Genomic DNA, 13,252 nt, shown 5'->3' with positions numbered 1-13,252 from the left:
CCAGTGGTTAAGTGCCCCTGGGTTTAATCCCCAGTACCAAAAAAAAAAAAGAGAAGTAGAATGATGTAGTCTGATTGGCCTTTGAAACAAGTCCCTTGGGATAATATGAAGAAATATTAGGGGATTGTTGTACCAATGAGTTTGAGGCAAAGGGGAAATAGTTGCTGAGGTAGGGAACAGGAGAAAGATTTGATAAACATTGAATAGGTAAAATTAAAGGAACTTGATAGAACTTTGATGTGGGGTTGTGAAGGGAAAAAGAAGAATTTAGAATGAGGCTTGAATTTCTGGCTATGGAGACTAGATAAATGGTGGTGGTATTCATAAGATAGAGAAGATTAGAGAGCCAGGTTTTAAGATAATTAGCTATATATTCAGTTTAGACATGTTCAGTTTGACCTTTCTGTGGAATATCCAGATACATTATAGCCTTCAGTGTTAAGCAGTATACAGAGTTGGAGGTCCAAAGAGAGTCTAGGCTGGAAATATAGATTTGGCTTATCAGGGTGTATGTGTTACGTTCCAACAGTGGACATGTGTAAGATTGCCCGGGAATCAGAGTGGAGCTAGAAGGATGCTGGGCTAGGAGTTTCAGTTTTTACAGATAAAGGAAAAGACCCTGAAAGGGGGCAAAACAGGAGAGGTAGGAGGAGAGCTTGGTGAGAATGAATGATTCGAGAATGTGTGTGAGTGAGGGGTGGGGTGACACTTAGTGATGAGGGCTAGGGTCTGGTAGAGGGTGTGGGTTGGGCACCATCTGGTTTTAACCAGAAGTCATGTGGCTATCACATCTGCTCATCTTTTGAGGATTCTCTTGCTTCTTAGGTGAACTGTATCTTAAATTCTCCTGTTTCTCCCTTAAAGCTACAACAGCCATACTCCTGTCCTTACACTGAATAAATAGACATAGCTTCTTAAAACTTGGAGTGAATTCTGTTTTGCATTTAAAATTCTAAAAGAAGGACACATCTGTTTTTTTACAGGCTTGTTTATTGTGCTAATCTTCTTTGGTTGAGAATAAATTAGACCCAGAGGGAAAGGGGATATTTGGGTCACAATCCTGAGTGCTTAATCTCAGGGCAGATTTTTCAGGAACTCCTTAATTAAACTCTTTCCTTCCTTCCTTCTTTTTTTTTGGGGGGGGGGGCATTAAGGATGCTCAGCTACTGAGCTACATACTCAGCCCATTTTATTTTTTTATTTTGAGACAGGTCCTCATTAAGTTGCTGAGGCTAGCCTTAGACTTGCAATCCTCCTGCCTCAGCCTTCTGAGTTGCTGTGATTACAGTCATGCACAATGTCACCCAGCTCAATTAAATTTCTCACAGTTCTTTCAGTTACATGTGTATCTAACAGTGGACAATGCTTTAATAATGATGGCTTAAAAGGGCTGAATGGATACTGCCCCTTAGAGGCTAATATCCTTTCATTATATTTTTAAAAAATTCTTATTTTCCCTGATTATAAATATGATACATACTCATAAAAATCAAACTAAACAAAATCAAATATGTAGAAATGAAAAGCTTCCCTGAATTTGGGGAAGCAGGGTGGAAAGAGTTACAGGGATTTGTAATAAAAAGCAGTGTTTTGTACATGCTGCCAGGGCCATTTTAGCACAGATATGTCAGTGCAGCTGCATTGAAACAGTGCATCAGAATGCCCTGCTTTATCCAGGTACATGCTTAAGATGGGAAGAGCAGCAACTAAGACTGGATCCTTGGAAAGCTACCATTTAAAGAATGCTGGAACCACACACAGTGGTGCACGCCTGTAATTCCAGCTACTCTGGAGGTTGAGGCAGGAAGATCCCAAGTCTGAATTGTGGCAATTTGGCAAGACCCTATCTCCAAATAAAAGAATCAGTGGTAGAGAGCCCCTGGGTTTAATCCCCAGTACCCCCACCCCCAAAATGGTGGAGACTGCAAAGATAGGCTGAAGATGGGATACCTAGGAACTTACTAGGCTTTGCTGTCAGACAGACCTGGGTTCAAATCCCCTATTGTCATATTACCCAAGGACCTGGAGCAAGGTACTTAAATTTATAGTCTCAGTTTTCAAATCACCTGTAAAGTGGGGATGATGATGATAATAATCCTTACCTTAGAGGGCTATGATGAAGCATGCTTGACATGTATGGCATAAAAAATACTTAAACAGTACCTGACTCTGAGTAACTACCTAAGAACACAGGTATTGTTAAGATCATGATTTTTTTTGGTAGTACTGGGGATTGATTCCAGAAGTGCTTTACTACTAAGCTACATCCTCAGCCCTTTTATTTATTTATTTATTTTATAATTTTTTTTTTTTTTTAGAGAGAGAGAGGGAGAGAATTTTTTAATATTTATTTTTTTAGTGTTCAGTGGACACAACATCTTTGTATGTGGTGCTGAGGATTGAACCCAGGCCACATGCATGCCAGGTGAGCACGCTACTGCTTAAGCCACTTCCCTAGCCCCCCTTTTTATTTTTTATTTGGAGATAAGGTCTTCCTAAGTTGCTGAAGCTGGCTTCAAACTTGTGATCCTCCTCTCAGCCTCCCAAGTTGCTGGGATTATAGGTGTGCACTACTGCACTCAGTTCTGACCATGATTTTTATTGATAGAGGAATGGAGGGGGGTATTATGTAGCATATGGGAGAGAATTATTAACCAGGAAAATAAGAACCAAAGAGTTTTCTTATTTTGATAATATGAAAATTTTGGCAATATGAAGGTCATTAGTACATGTAGCAGTAATCATTCCAGGGGAATTGTAGGTATAAGCTAGATTTCCATGATTGCTGAGTGAAAGTGAAGTAAGGATATGAAGACATCAGGATAGCAAAAAGAAGAATAGAACAAAAAAATTGAGTCCAAGATCAGATCCATATTTACATGGAAATTTAGTATATGTAAGTAAGCAGGCAAAGAATGGACTATTCAAAAAAATGATGCTGGGAAAACAGGCCATCTGTTTAGAAAAAAACAAAATGGGACCCTCTCACACAAACACTACCCACAAAAATAGATTCCTGTTGGACTAAAAACAAATTCTAAAAATGTAGGGAGAAAAAAAAGTAAGGAAAAAATGTCAGAGAATATTTTTATAACTTTGAGGGTAGAGAATCTTTTCCAGGCATGATACAAAACCCAAAAGTCATAGAAGAAAAGACAAATGTAAATTCATTTAAAAAATACTTTTTGTTATTTTTTAATTATTATTATTTTTTTAGTACTGGGGATTGAGCCCAGGGATTTTTAAACACTGAGCCCCATCCTCAGTTCTTTTTATTTTTATTTTGAGACAAGGTCTCACTAAGTTGCTTAGGGCCTTGCTACCTGAGGCTGATCTGAGTTCCTTCTGCCTCAGCCTCCTGAGCTGCTGGGATTATACTCAGGGAATCATACATGCTAGGCAAGTGCTTTACCAGTGAACCACATCCCCAGCCTAGTACTTTTATATATCATAAATAAAATTAAAAACAAGCTAGAGATGGGGAAAAATATTTGCAACCCACATAATAACACAAATAATTTTTCTAAAATGTAAAAGGAACTTCTACAATTCAATGAGAAACAAACTATTAATTGACAAAGGGAAATACAAATGACCAATCAACATGTAAAATCATGCTCATTCAATTTCCCCAGTGATTTAGGGAAATGCAAAATAAAACAATGACATTTTTTTATCCATCAGATTTGCAAAAATAAAAGATGGCATAACATCCCCTAACAAAAAGTAATTTCATTCATGTTTGTGGGAGTGTAAATTGATGCAGAATTTTTGGAGGGCAAATTTGGCAGTATGTATTAAAATTAAAAATGTGAATAATTTATGACCCAACAGTTCCACTTTTAAGTGTACAGAAGAACAATTGCACATGTTCATTAGAAGCATACAAAAAGGATGTTCACTGCAGCATTGGTGACCAGGTTTAAAGAAAACTTAAAGATTATAATTTCCATCAATAGTGCAATTAAATGAACTATATAGTTCAGTCATATTATGGGATTGTCAACTTTTTTTGTAGTAGAGGTTGAACTCAGGGGCACTCAACCACAGAGCCACAACCTCAGCCTTATTTTGTAATTTATTTAGAGACAACATCTCTAAAGAGTTGCTTAGCGCCTCCCGGTTGCTGAGTCTGGCTTTGAACTCTGGGATCCTCCTGCCTGAGACTCCCTAGTCTCTGGGATTATAGGCATGAATCACCACGCCCAACCAAACTATGAGATTGTATTTGGCAGTTTAAAAGAATGAGGTAGGTCCTATGTACTCACATGGGTAGAGCTCCAGGTCAAACAACCCACACATCTCTTTTTTTTTTTTTTTCAGGTACTGGGGATTGAACTCAGGGGCACTGGACCACTGAGCCACATCCCCAGCCCTTTTTTGTAATTTATTATGAGACAGGGTCTCACTGAGTTGCTTAGGGCCTTGCTAAGTTGCTGAGGCTGGCTTTGAACTCACAATCATCCTGCCTCAGCCTCCCAAGCCTCTGGAATTACAGGCATGTGCCAGTGCGCCCAGCTCTTTCTTTTTCTTTTTTTTTTTGTACCAGTGATTGAACCCAGATGTTCTTAACCACTGAGCCACATCCCTAGCCATTTTGATTTTTATTTGAGACAGGATCTCACTAAATTTCTTAGGGCCTTGCTAAGTTGCTGAGACTGATTTTGAACTCGTGATCCTCCTGGCTTAGCCTCCTGAGCTGCTGGGATTACAGTTGTGCACCACTGCACCTAGCTACATCTCTCTTTTTCTATATTTAAATGCATAGAAAAGGTCTGGAAGGATAATCAACAGACTGAAAACAGTGATTACTCTGAGGCAGGGAGAACATATACATGTATCGCTTGCATAATTAAAAATAAATTAAAAAGAATGAAGTTTTCCAAAAGGAAGCAGATAAAGTGGGTGTAGACTGTTCATTTAAAAAGCTTGTCTGAGCTGGAAAAAAAGAGGAGATAAGGCAGTGTGTAGGAGACAGGGAGGTGAGGGGTGACTCCTGAGAGTGGAAGAGATGATGAGGGCTTAAGCAGGAACAGAAACTTTGAGGATTTGAGGGAAAACATCCACAAGACTTAGTAACCAAGTTGGTGTGGATGATCTAGTTCAGTTTATCAATTACTAAATATTTGCTACCTGCCAGGTATACTATAAGGTGCCAGGTATACTGTAAGGTGCCAGAGATGGGAAGAAATAAGGCAGTCTGTAGTCAAGGAGCTTGAGGCTCAGTGGAAGGGATAAATATGCATAATGTGGTTTGTATAGTAACAAAGAAAATGTGGAAGGCGACTGTGGGAAGAGAAAGGGCAGCAACTGGCCAAGCCTGGTGGTGGGATTATTTGGTGTAGGTGGCTGGGAGGAGAGAGCAGGTGATCAGGAAAGGCTGAGTTAAGTCTTAAAGTCTTGCAGGATGAGTACAGATAACCAACTGGCATACATTGGGTATTTGGTACATATTTGTTGAGTGGATGAATGAAAGAAATATACATTGGTGGGGGGAAAAAAGAGAATACCAAAGAGAATACCAAAGGTATTAGCCGGGCGCACGCCTGTAATCTCAGTGGCCCAGGAGGCTGAGACAGGAGGATTGTGAGTTCAAAGCCAGCCTTAGTAATTTAGCAAGGCCCTAAGCAACTCAGTGAGACCCTGTCTCATAATAAAATACAAAATAGGGCTGGGGATGTGGCTCAGTGGTTGAGTGCCTCTGAGTTCAACACCTGGTACCAAAACAAACAAACAAAAAACCCCTAAAACAAAAATACTCCCCAAACTGAGAATATCCATTGACTGTGTTAACTAGCATGCTGCTATGGATAGAAAACACTCTACAATGTCTTGAAGGGTGAATGAGACATTTCAAAAAAATTGAGTTGGTTTTTCTTTCAGGAAATTTCCACTAAATATTTATTAAGTACCTATTGTATGCCAGACAGACCCTGTGCTAGGTGCAGAAGACAAACTTGATGACATGGGGGAGGAATTGGAGAGGCTTTGGATAAATTGCAGATTCTGATCCTTTGGGTCTGGGTTGAGGCCCCGTGAGTCTACATTTCTAACCAGCTCTCCATTGATGTGGGTGTTGCTAGCCCAAAGACCATGTTCTGAGTGGCAAAGGTATAGACAATTTTTTTTGAATCATGGTATAGGAGTTTCATAAGGCCCAGTGGAGTCGGTCTGGAAGGAGCAGAACTCCAGGAAAAGGAGTCCAGTGCAGATAGCAGAATAGGGATGTATGTAGAGGAAAGAACAAAAGCGTGCAAGAGTGGGGAGAAGGTAAATTGGCTGTTGTCACTTTTGGCACTGTTCCAGTAGATCAGACCATGTGGTCTCTTGGCTTTCGTGTCTAAGATGGTTGTGTCGGAGTACAGTGTCTGTGACCAGGCCATCAGGGGTGACTTTGGTAGTTGTGTCTGCAGAGGACATGGGCACAAGGGAGAAGGAAGAGATTAATATTCCATGTTTAGGAAATATGCTAGGAAGATGGTAGTGATTGAGGCCATGGGAATAAGTAAGACTACCCAGGGACATTGTGCATATAATAATATGTAGGAGGACAGCAGAAGATAAAATCTCAGACAGGCCAAGAATTTAGCCAAGGCAAGTGAAAAAGAATAGTTATAGATGTAAGAAGAGGCAATGATATCAGTGAAGTTGAGGGACAGTATTTTAAGAAAAAACATTTAAGAAGGATCGTTATTACCAAGAAAGAGACAGGAGGATTGTGAGTTCAAAGCCAGCCTTAGTAACTTGCAAGCCCCTAAGCAACTCAGTGAGACCCTGTCTCATAATAAAATACAAAATAGGGCAAGAAAGGTGACAATTGAAAAATATTGATGGGCTGGGGATGTGGCTCAAGCGGTAGCGCGCTCGCCTGGCATGCTTGCGGCCCGGGTTCGATCCTCAGCACCACATACAAACAAAGATGTTGTGTCCGCCAAAAACTAAAAAAAAAAAAAAAAAAAAAAAAAAAAAAAAAGTTAAAATTCTAAAAAAGAAAGAAAGAAAGAAAGAAAAATATTGAGAGGTAACTTAAAAGGAGGAAAAGTTTGGAGCTGGGTGTGGTGGCACACACCTGTAATCTCAGTGGCTCCGGAGGCTGAGGCAGGAGGATTTCAAGTTCAAAGCCAGCCTCAGCAACAGCAAGGCACTAAGCAACTCTGCGAGACCCTGTCTCAAAATAAAATACAAAAAAGGGCTAGGGATGTGGCTCAGTGGTTAAACACTCCTGGGTTCAATCCCTAGTTACCCTCCACCCAAAGAGGAGGAAAAGTTTGTTTTGGCTCATGGTTTCAGAAATTTCTGTCTGTTAGTTTTGTTGCTTTGGGGCCTGTGGTGAGGCAGAACATCACAGCCCAAAGTGCATGGTGGAGAAAAGCTGATTACCTCATGGTGGCCAGGAAGCAAAGAGAGAGAGGAAGGGATTCCCAACATCCCCTTCAAGGGCACACTCCCATGACCTAACTTCCTTCCCCTAAGCCCCACTGCCTACTGGTTTCATTACGTCCCCAAAGTGTCACAGGCTGACACTCATACCTTTAGCAAAAGGGCCTTTGGGGTCATTTAAGAATCAAACAGCCAAGTGTGGTGGTGCATGCCTGTAATCCCAGCAGCTCTCAAGGCTGAGGCAGGAGGATATCAAGTTCAAACCCAGCCTCAGCAAAAGGGAGGTTCTAAGCAACTCAGGGAGACCCTGGTCTCTATAAATAAAATACAAAATAGGGCTGGGGATGTGGCTCAGGGGTCGAGTGCCCTTGAGTTGAATCCTTGGTACCCCCTTCCAAAAAATAGAAAAAGAAAAAGATTCAAACCATAACAAATGGAATATTTAGGCAGACAACTGAAAAGATTTAAACAAATGGTAGTTCTATAGGTAGCCAATTTCAAAATAAACAATCCAGAAAGCTTTAGACTTATAAATCAACAATAACCACTTAGAAAGCATTATGGAACAGAAGACCCGATTCACAGAGAAAAAAATTCCTTACTATACCCTACCCACAAGACCATACATAATGTGGCTCCTGCCACCTTTCTTGGCTTTATCTCCTACTATTCTTTTCTGCTGTTGTCAGGTGAATTTCACATAACAAAATTAACGATTCAAGTGAACAATCCATTGCCATTTAATGCATTGACAACCATCATCACTATGTATTGTGCAGTCACCAGCTCTATTTAGTTCCAAAACCTTTTCCGCACCCTGAAAGGAAACTCATTAATCAGTAATTCCCCATCCCCATCTGCCTCAGCCCCTGCTAACTACTATTCGATTTCCTGTCTTTATGAAATTGACTAGTCTAGGTGCCTCATACAAGTGGAGTCTTACAGTATTTGTCCTTGTGCCTGGTTATTTCATTTAGCATAATGTCTCTAAGGTTCATCCATGTGATAGCATTATTAGATTTTTTTGTATGGCTGATGATGACCTGTTATGTGAATAGTTATATGAGAGAGCCATGGAGAGATCCAGAAGAAGAGCATTCCAAGTAGAGGGAATAACAAAATGTCATCTTTATAGCTCAAGTATCATATCTTCAGAGGAGTCGTTCTTGGTCACTGTATTTATTTATTTATAAATATTTTTCATTGTAGATGGACACAATACCTTTATTTTATTTATTATTTTTTAAATATTTTTTTAGTTGTTAATGGACTTTATTGTCTTTATTTTTATGTGGTGCTGAGGATAAAACCCAGTGCCTCACATGTGCTAGGTGAGCACACTACCACTGAGCCACAACCCCAGCCCCACCTTTATTTTATTATACTTATTTTTTTTTATGCAGTGCTGAGGATCGAACCCAGTGCCTCACAATGTACTCACTCTACTGCTGAGACACAACCCCAGCCCTGGTCACTGTATTTAAAATAGCCAAACCTCCAGTTGTTTTTTTATTTCAATAACAGATTTTAGTATGTTCGTAGAGCATTTCACTATCTGAAATGGATAAGAAGTATTGTCTAGATCAGAGGCTTTTTTTGTACCCTTGGTCCTTTTAGTAATCTGGTATGGCCTTTGGGCTCATTCTCAAACTAACAATTTTAAATGCTTAAAGTATATCAGTTGTACTGAACAAACAGTTACCAAACTATATTGAAATGATGATTTAGTAATGTGTTTCTTTATTAATTTCTGAAATAATATCTATATACAGCCTTATTGGTTATCAGAATTGAGGAGTTGTGATGAATATAAATGCTATCTTAAGGTACTTGCAACCACTGGAATAGGAATTATAAACAGTGATTTCTATTGGTTATGAAATCACAGATACTGCAAAATATTACTGTAGATTGTTACCTACATTTAGTTAGACATTAGTGATAAGATGTATTTTCTTTTTTATATTTATTTATTTTTTTTAGTTGTAGTTAGACACAATACCTTTATTTTATCTATTCATATGTGGTGCTGAGGATTGAACTGAGGGCCCTGCACATGCTAGGTGAGTGCTCTACTGCTGAGCCACAACCCCAGCCCATAAAATGTATTTTTCTTCCTATCCAAGTTCATGGATCCTCTGAATTCTAGCCATAGACCCTTGGAGGCTGGGGGACCCCAGGTTAAGAACTCATTTTTTTTTTTTTTTTTGGTACCAGGGATTGAACTCAGGAGCACTGAACCACTGAGCCACATCCTCAGCCCTATTTTGTATTTTATTTAGAGACAGGATCTCTCACTGAGTTGCTTAGGGTCTCACTTTTTGCTGAGGCTGGTTTTGAACTCATTATCCTCCTGCCTCAGCCTCCCCAGCCTCTGGGATCACAAGCGTGAGCCACCACACCTGTTAGAACTCATGTTTTATAAGGGAAAATATGGAGAGTAGTGATGGGGAGAGGCAGAGTCTGTTGGAGCTGGGTTTTGTTGGAGGTGGAAGAGATCATAGATCAGGAAATAAAGAGCTAGAAGAAAGATGCTCTCTCTGTTCATCCATGAAACTTGAGTGTGGGACATGTAGAAATGTCCATTTGAGAAGGATATGAGAAAAGTGTCATCTTTGAAAGACTGTCAGCTACCACTTAGAGGAAGGAAGTAGTTGATGAGGAGTTTGCCTATGGGAATAAGGATTTTGTTAACCATGGCAATGAGCACAGGGAAGTGTGGGGCAGAGATGACCACCTTGGGAAGATGAGCCACTGGGGGTGGGTTTGAGGGAGTGCAGAGCAGTTGGTGGAATTCTTACTATATTCCAGATAGCAGGCTAGACATTGAGGATGCAAAGATAATTAAGACAAAGATGAATCACCCATGTCAGATTCCTTTAAACCAAATCCTGTGGTTGATTGGTTGGTTGGGCTGGTCTGATCCATGTACCTTTCCATAATCTGAGAGCCAGAAGCAATGGTTGTAAGATGGGCACAGGATATCACTAGAGATTCATGGGGGGGAAAGCTAAAAAAAATCCTACTCTTTTTCTTTCCTCTGTTTCCTTTTGTGAAGGAAAAGATGCTGTAAAAAAAAGAAATAATAAAAAAAAGGTTATATAATCGAGAAAAAGATGAAGCAGTGGCATGATCAGATAATTCAGACCAGCCAATCATCTAAAAATGAGATAAGCCTAGGGAATGCATCCTTCACCCTCACTTGAAATTCTCCTGGAATCTTCTAAAGATCTCTGCTGCCAAGAGATCCTTTGATGCTATTACCCTTCAGAATTGTGTTGGCTCAGAGGGATCAAAGGAAGAAAGCAAAGACTATATTTTTAATTTTTTTTCTTTGCCGCTTCAGAGATACCCTGCACCTGTATCTCTTCTCTATTTGTAGCTCTCAGAATCTAGGATTCTGTGATTCTTTTTTAAACACTGTTTTCCCCTTCTCTACTAGGGGGCTGTTTCAAAAAGGCTTAGGTTAGAGGCTGCTGCAGGTAGGAGGCATTGGTTGGACCCAGCTCCTCCTCTGATCATGTTCCCTTCTGGCAATGGTATCTGCAAACTCCCTGCCCTGGGCCCAGGGAATGTACCTCTTCTTCCCTGAAGGGAAGCAGCCCCTCAGAGAAAGAGGCAGTGCCCAAACAGGGGAGTTGAGAAGATGGGCATGGCTGAAACTATGCTGACCTAAATAGAGCAGAAAGAGGCTATTGGGATGGCAGGGATGGCCAGGGCAGGGCTTGGGGCAGGGAGAGAGGGAAGCTTCCAAGGAAGCTCGGGGCAGGGACCAATGGAGGGCTAACTATTGTTTAAGAACCCATGATGAGCCTGTAATCCCAGCTACTCTGGAAGCTGAGGATTGCAAGTTCGAGGCCAGCCTGAAAATTTTAACGAGACCCTGTCTCAAAATTTAAAAAGGAGCTGGGGATGCAGCTCAGTAGTAGAGCACTTGCCTAGCATGCACAATGCCCTGGGTTCAATCCTGAGTAGAGGAGGGGGATCTTGATGAGACATAGTGGTCACCTAGAGGTGCTGTGCATGGAGAATCAATGAGCTGGGCCATGCATAGATGGTGTGTGCATATTGGGGGGGGGGGTTTCTTTACTAAATTTTGTCTGAATACTTAGATTCGTGTGTGTGGTATTGAACCCAGGGCCTGGCACATGCTAGGCAAGCACTCTACACTGAGCTACACCCCCAGCCCTGAATACTTAAATTTAAAAATCACAACTTTGGAGGAATTGAAAACTGGATCTGGGAGCTGAGTGGGGTGTTCCATTTAACCTAGCAAAAATCCCACAATGTTCTGACAGAATTTCCCAGCAGGGGATGGAGGAGAAGCCTTGTGGATTCAGCTCTCACAATAGACACAGTGAGGGGAGACACAGGAAGCAGACATGGGCCCAGCATGGAGGAAAAGCAACCCACTCATGGAATCCACCAGTGGGTTCCCATTGCCTCAAGACCACGGAAGAGAGAGGAAGTGTCCTGCACAGACCCTGCCCTTCATGAGGACACAGATGAGTTGAAAGAACAGAAATCCTTGTGAAGTAATGGCAAGCAATCCAGTACCATTGTTTTTTCTTTTTTTTCTTTTTGCGTATGGGGATTGAACTCAGATGCACTTGACCACTGAGCAACATCCCCAGCCCTGTTTTGTATTTTATTTAGAGACAGGGTCTCACTGAGTTGCTTAGCACCTTGCTTTTGCTGAGGCTGGCTTTGAACTCACGATCCTCCTGCTTCAGCCTCCCCAGCTGCTGGGATTACAGACGTGCGCCACCACACCTGGCAGTACCATGGTTTTATAAAGCTATTGGGTCACAGAAGGGGTTTCTAGTATAAATGGGGAAGTCTGTAGGACAGAGATAGGCATTAAACTGAGCCCTGAGGTGTAGGATGGGAGGATTGGGATGAGGAGAGAGAAACAAACCTTCTAGAGTGAAGGCGTACAGGTGGGCATAAATTGAGCTTCTACAGGGACCAAGAAGGTGGCCAGGCTGACAGGATTGGAAGCCCACTGAATAGAGATGGAGAAATCCAACTAGATGAGGGAGAGTCAGATTACAGAGTTCTTTTACATTTCTAAAAGAGATAGTGTCTGGTTTAGTCAGCTTTTTTGCTGCTGTGACTAAAAGATCTGACCAGAACAATTGTAGGGGAGGAAAAGTTTACAGAGGGTTTCAGAAGTCTCCATACAAGAGGGCTGGCTCCATTCCTCGGGGCTCTAGGTGAGTCAGAACATCATAGCAGAAGAGTGAGTGGAGGGAAGCGGCTCGGTGATGATCAGCAAGCAGAGGGAGAGAAAGTCTCCACTCTCCAGATACAAAATATATACCCCATAGTCATGCCCCCAATGAACCTCTTCCTCCAGCCACACCCCACCTGCTTCCAGTTACCACTCAGTTGATCCCATTAGGGATTAATTCACTGATTAGGTTAAGGCTATAACCCAATCATTTCTCCTCCAAACCTTCTTGCATTATCTCACACATGAGCTTTTAGGGGACACCTCACATCCAAACCGTAACAGTATCAAATCCAAGTTTTTGAAGGGGTCTAGCTATTTCCTTGCTCTCTCTAGCTACAAGCCTATCGTGGAATTCATTGATGCGCAGTTTGAGGCCTACCTGCAGGAGGAGCTGAAGATCCGAAGAGTGCTGCACACCTACCTCGACTCCCGAATCCACGCCTGCTTGTACTTCATCGCCCCCACAGGTCATTCTCTGAAGTCTCTGGACCTAGTGACGATGAAGAAGCTGGACAGTAAGGTATGGAGGCAGGTGGAAGGACTCACTCATACCCATCTCTTTATGCAGTAGATGTTGAATTCCAGGAGAGGTTTTATGGAATCATTATCCTCTCCCTTGTTCTCTGTTCCTCCATA

At 41.5% G+C, this 13,252-nt stretch overlaps 1 protein-coding gene across 6 annotated transcripts in view; it reads left to right on the top strand.

Moving 5' to 3' along the window:
- SEPTIN6 (septin 6) overlaps positions 1-13,252 on the top strand; it is a 71,698-nt gene that overhangs the window by 24,959 nt on the left and 33,487 nt on the right. For all 6 annotated transcript variants that reach the window (XM_081277440.1, XM_081277436.1, XM_081277438.1 and 3 more), the window contains one exon: positions 12,950-13,136. In XM_081277440.1, coding sequence (XP_081133566.1) covers positions 12,950-13,136 — 187 coding nt within the window. The remainder of the gene's footprint in view (positions 1-12,949; positions 13,137-13,252) is intronic.

Source organism: Spermophilus citellus (genome assembly GCF_964194105.1).
Source record: "Spermophilus citellus genome assembly, chromosome: X".
NCBI lineage: Eukaryota > Metazoa > Chordata > Mammalia > Rodentia > Sciuridae > Spermophilus > Spermophilus citellus.
The sequence above is the reverse complement of the archived record's forward strand: the minus strand, read 5'-3'. Positions and strand labels throughout refer to the sequence as shown.